The 6,000-nt window shown below is 37.1% G+C and overlaps 1 protein-coding gene across 1 annotated transcript; it reads right to left on the minus strand.

The window, feature by feature from the left end:
- Nucleotides 1-2,146: 2,146 nt before the first annotated feature.
- Nucleotides 2,147-4,647, minus strand: LOC148573454 (uncharacterized). Its single transcript, XM_088505777.1, has 11 exons — nucleotides 4,334-4,647; nucleotides 4,148-4,225; nucleotides 3,995-4,060; nucleotides 3,848-3,916; nucleotides 3,698-3,772; nucleotides 3,571-3,624; nucleotides 3,328-3,414; nucleotides 3,031-3,096; nucleotides 2,853-2,948; nucleotides 2,664-2,729; nucleotides 2,147-2,579 (listed from the first exon to the last, which is right to left on the minus strand). Exons 1-11 carry the CDS (start codon nucleotides 4,585-4,587, stop codon nucleotides 2,147-2,149), a joined length of 1,344 nt encoding a protein of 447 aa, XP_088361903.1. The 5' UTR covers nucleotides 4,588-4,647.
- Nucleotides 4,648-6,000: the final 1,353 nt, after the last annotated feature.

Below are 6,000 nucleotides of genomic sequence, written 5' to 3' on the forward strand. Positions count from 1 at the left end.
CGAGCTTCAAAGCCCGCCAAGGATTCGAACAAGAGGACGTCCAAAAAACAGGCTAGGTTCAAAGCTGGAGAAACAGATCGCAAATGCCACAAAGAAGAAGAAGACGAAAGTTTTAAGCGAGGTAAAAGTAATGTTCTTTAAATTTGTGGCGATTGAGTTTATTTTTCTCGTTAATAGTTTAGGTAATGTGTGTGTGTTATATTTTCAGATAAACCTGTTTGATGCTGCATCAGCGGCGCATTCAAATTGCAGCCAATATCAAGGACACGTTATGAGTTATCAGTTCAGGGTACCAGCAGCAGGGGATAACTTGTTGGGTGTATAGTTTTACAGAATATGGGTGTAAAAGCACTGTTATTTTGGGTGTATTTTCGTTAATTCACAATTTAGATATAGACACATATATAGATATATATAAAACAAAAGCTGTAAAAATTCTCAGGTTATGGGTTTATATTTGATTTGATGTTTTTCTTCATATTTTAGTACATGTAATTCATACATTTTGAATACAGCGCAGACAGTTTGGGTGTATATTTAATACAACCTTGGGTGTATTATTAGACTTGCGTTGGGTGTAGCAGTTTATAATTTGTGTTTATATATGCCTTGATTTTTTCCTTCATATTTTACCACCTGTAATACAGCTTTTGAATACATCACAGACAGTTTACCAGCACAGATAGTTTAACTATGGGAAAAAATATACATGGAATAGAAGTTGTTGATAAATGGCAAATATTTACATCATTTGTTCAATTTACAAACTACCAAGCAGTTGGATTACCCAGTTTCTATATCAGCAGAATTAATCTGACAAAACGGACTTAATAATATAGAGGATGGCTTCGACAGCCTTATAGCACTACTCTCTCTAATTGCCTGATCTCTCTGTGTATTCATCTCACTGAATAGTATCCGGGATGCGTACTCCACTCTATAGTGGTCCACCTCCTCCTACAATAAAAAAGTATATTCTGTTTAAACAGCAATATTAATTCAGTAAAGTAATACATAGTTATATGGTTTTAAAGACAGTTACCTGTGGCCAATTATCCCATTGATACTTCCCCTTTTTGATGTTTTCCGGCTCAATTATCTCCATCCACTTCATAACGTACACAGCGCAGTCATAGCTGAAAACGAAGAAAATAAATTACAAATCTCATTTACAAAAGTTTAATGTTCAGACTCACAAATTTATACCTTGTTTTTTGGCCTGATATTTTAACATATGGTGATTTAATTTCCTTCTCCCTCTCCCCTTTCTGAAGAGGTTTCCCGCCGGCATATGTTATCAATCTTGAAAATACGTATCCCTTAAATACGAAAACAAATCAGTAATACACCCGAATGAATGGACAAGATACATCCAACTGAATGGACAATATACACCCATCACAACTAACGAAATAGACCTATCTATTAAAGTAAAGAAGACAGAGGCAACTTACAGTGAATTTATTAATGGCCTTTCTCTCATCAGTGGGAGCTATTTTGTGTAGCGGGTCAAGTATTTGACATTTACGCTTTCTTGTATTTATCAGCCATAACCACCAATGCCCGGCGTAGCAGATAGGGGCAAAAATCTGAAGGATTGCCACACATGAACAGTGTGTTATTTTATTTTGCAAATAAGTAAATAAGCGTACTAACAAATTTAGCAAACGAAAACTTACATATGGGTGCGAAGTCAATTTTTTTCTATCTATGAAGGGAATGAAACTCGGGTAGGCTTCCACCCTGAATTCCTTTTCCGTTTTTGGTGATACGAATTCCCCATTTGGGTGATCCGAAATTGCCATGCACTGCAAGAATGGGAAACGAGAAATGAAATACTAAACTTACACCCAATCAAACGTGACAAATACACCCAAATCAATACAGAAAATACACCCGAAGTTCTTAGAAGTAACACTTACCACAATATCGGGGGGGAGACAGTATATTTGTTCTTGAAATCTCTTTTCATTTTTGTTGTTGAGGATGAGGCAGATGGCAGATACAATCTAGAAATATATGCCGAAATCAATTTTACATTAATAAGCATTGTAATTGACTTTGGTGTAAAAACATTAATCTTATTATAATATTACCTGAGATTTTATATCACTTTTTGCCTGGAAGGAAGCAAGGTGCATTCTCATCAAAATGTATTTCCTTGGCCAATCAGAGTGCACATTTCCTCATACTCGTTAGTATTGCCATCTACATCTTCCTTCAGTCTTGTCCCCCAGATGTAGCACTTTTGTTTCATATCATCCGTAATCTGATATAATCCCCGAGGAGTTTCAAACTTTGCAGAACTTTCTCCCCCAGTCTCCCTCTGAATTTGTGGACTTGTGTTTTTTCCCTTCGGTGCGCTGCTTGCTATTCTTTGGACCAAACTGTCCAATTGTTCTATCAAATTCGCAGCTTCTGGAGATTTTTCCCTTTCTGTCTCCTGCGTTGACGCCCCCTCCTGGCTTGAATCAGTCAATCCAAGGCTGAATGATGGCACCCCTGGATCTGTTTTAGGAACATAGGAAGCTGTCCGTGCCATCATCAACAGGGCAGCAGCGTCTTCTGCGTCTGGATGACTGCGTCATCATGTATAAGAATAAGAATAAGAATAAGAATATACAGATGATAAGCAAAGATTGATTTTAGTCTGATGAACTTACACTTTAGTTGGAGCTGGGGGAACCGTGGGTGTGGTCTCTTGAAGTTGTTTGGGGGTTTCAGGAGTGCTGCACAGTTACAAAAAATTAATCACGGCGTAAAAGAAACTAATCAGGAACAATATACACCCAAACTGTTAGGTAATATACACCCAAACTCCAAACAAATATACACTCAATACTATTTCTTACGTTTCTGTAGTCCCTTCAATCTGTAGCATAGGGGTTGGTTCAAAATCTGTCTCAGTGGTTGTTTGGGATGCCGGCACAAAAACCTGAATCGGGACTCTAAACAAGAAGAAAAATGAAAGGTTAACAATGCCTTTGAAAATAATAAGGTTATAAGGTTGAATATTATTGTAAAACTCACATTGCAAGCGCTTCGGACGGTGTCTGTTCCCTCACAACCATCATATTCGAATCAGACGGACTCAACCTAAAATACACCCAAAGAAATTCAAGAAATACACCCGAACAATTCAAAAAGAAGACAGGCTTTGTTTTTTTTGAGAACTTACATACTTGCAGTTTTTGCTTTTTTTTCCTGCCTTTTTTTTCTTGAATAAAATAATAAAGGGCTTTTTTTTCTAAAAAAATATATATACAGAATTAGAAGTAGAAGGGTAATAGAAGAACAAAAGTAACGGTTATTTGAAAGAGAAATTACATGCTCTGTGACGGCTGGTTTACACTACTCTGTTCTGTGTTTCCTTGAGAGGAAGGAGCATCAGTTCCCAAGTTCACAGCCGGTATTCTAAGACAGATTTGATCCAAGCAACACAACAAAGTTAATATTCCAACTTATTAGACAACATACACCCAACTTGATCCACTCAATACACCCAAATGGTACCACAAGACACACCCAATTCATGATAACAAGATTTTATTAAATAATAAAGCTTCTTACGTTTCAGACGACACATAGCGACCTTCTGTCGATCGCAGGTCAGGTTGGTTCTCCCTGCGAAACAAGAAACAATTATTAGCATGCAAAACACAACAAAATATGAAATAGACAGCCCATCAAGACATACCCCTCTGCAGCAGATTTATCAACGTTTTGCCCTAGCCATTCATCCAGTTCGTCACTTGATATTTCATATGTCTCACTACATTCATAAAGGAAGATGTTAACAAAAATAATTACGACGATAGACGGTAATATAGCTTACGAGGTACTGTACCCGTCAAAGTATTGGTCTTCTTTAGGAGGTGAATCCTCCACGAGAACTTTTTTCTTTTTTGGTTGTGTTCTGGGTGGAAAAAAAAGAGTACCAATCAGAAATAAAAAATTAATTTTATCACAGAATATTATGCAAAGAAGTGCTTACTTTTTTGGTGTTGTTTTTGTTTTTTTCTTCTCCTTCTCCTTCTCTGCAGGTGATGATTCTTCACTCCTATAAGTTAATAACAGACACTTCAGTTAATACACGAAATCTTTATAATGAAGCCAAAAGAAAGGAGTAATAATTTCAGGACATTACTCATCACTTTGTTCATATTCAGATTCTGAATCAGAATCTGGCTCCTCTTGCCTCTGCTTTCTTTTTCTGGAGTCCATTCTGGAAGGCAAACAGTGATTATTTAGAACATACTAAAAATACACCCCAACGTGATCAACAAGATACACCCAACTCGAAAAAGAAATTACACCCAAGTATGGTACTTACTTTTTCCCCTTTTTGATGGGGTGTTTTCTTGCTGAATCCTCCGAGTCTTGTTGAGTCTCAGACTCAGAGGTAGAAGTGTCACTGTCAGTAGCTGTTTCTGTCTCCAAAGACGATGTTGGACTCGCCTTCCTTTTTTTTGTTTTTTGATTTCTTGTTTTTTTTCTTTTTTTTCTTTTTCTTTCATTTTTTCTCTTGCTCTTGTCTCCGCCATCTTCACAATACCCTGAAACATGAGATATTTTAGCTAGCAGCATTCAGGTAAATAAAATACAAGCAACATATTATGTTTACTTACCAAAATTTCTTCTTTTTCTGCAGTCATTCTTTCCACCAACTTCTCCTTAGTCCAATTGGCAATCCAAGGCTTTGGTGGTCTTTCGGCCCTCTTCTTGCCTTTGTTTTCAGAAAAATGAAAGTATATTATCATGAGGGCAAAGAGGCAGCCATCAATTGCCTTCTTCTTCTTCTCCTGGTAGTCTGTGATGCCTTTGATCAAGAAGGTCAAAACATGCGCCCCCCAGTTTCTCTCCGATATGCCGTCCATCTTAAAAATTGGGGCGAGGTGCACGGGCGATATTTTGTTTATCGTCGTTGGCAAAAGGAACGCCATCTGTATGTAGAGGATGAATATCCTCTTGAACATCAGGCGTTCCTCTTCGCTGCCAACGCCGATTTCCATCATTTCATCGGTAAGACTTTTGAGGGTCTTACCCTGGAATCTTCTATAAATTATTTTGTCATCATCAGAAAGTTGCTTATAAAGTTGCTTATACTCAACTTTCTCAGGAAACAGATTTCCTACAAAAAAGAAAACAACAAAGTATCAAAATCGGTTCAAAAACACCCAAGCATCAACCTTAAATATACCCAAGCATGAACTTAATATACACCTATAATTTTGAGCTAGTTACCTGTTGCATTGATGCCAAGCGCATCACCTATTGTCTTTGGTGTTATTTGGAAAGAACCATATCCTGTCTTCAGTCTGTTCTCCCCAAGTTTGAAGTTGTTTGCCAGTTCCCTTAAGAGTTGGTGATCCACCCTTAGAGGTGGGACGTGCATCAACCCACCAAATCCGAGATCCCTGACAATTGCCTTCTTCTCCTCAGCCATGTTTCTGAACTTATCACTCAGGAGATGTGTGGCACACTTAAGGTCTTTCGTTTGGTTTCTTGCTGCCATTTTGTCTGAAACAAAAAATACACACAAATATACTCCCATTAGTAACAGTAAGATACACCCATATGTAAGAATCAGATACACCCATTGATAACAGTGAGATACACCCATTGAAATTATTCAGATACATTCATATATATCAGTCAGATATCAGTCAAACATGTTTCAATATCAAGCAACATTACAAGGTCTAATAACAGTAAGATACACCCATATGTAAGAATCCGATACACTCATTGTTAACAGGGAGATACACCCATAGATATTATTCAGATAAATCCATATATATCAGTTAGTTATCACTCAAACATGCTTCAATATCAAATTAATTGAGATATCAGTAAGATACACGCATATATGAGTCAGATACACCCATTGATAAGAGTAAGATACACCCATATGTAAGAATCAGATACACCCATTGATAACAGTGAGATAGATATTATTCAGATACATTCATATATATCAGTGAGATATCACTCAAACAT

Source organism: Arachis ipaensis, chromosome B2 (genome assembly GCF_059453495.1).
Source record: "Arachis ipaensis isolate K30076 ecotype BB chromosome B2, ASM5945349v1, whole genome shotgun sequence".
NCBI classification, from domain to species: domain Eukaryota; kingdom Viridiplantae; phylum Streptophyta; class Magnoliopsida; order Fabales; family Fabaceae; genus Arachis; species Arachis ipaensis.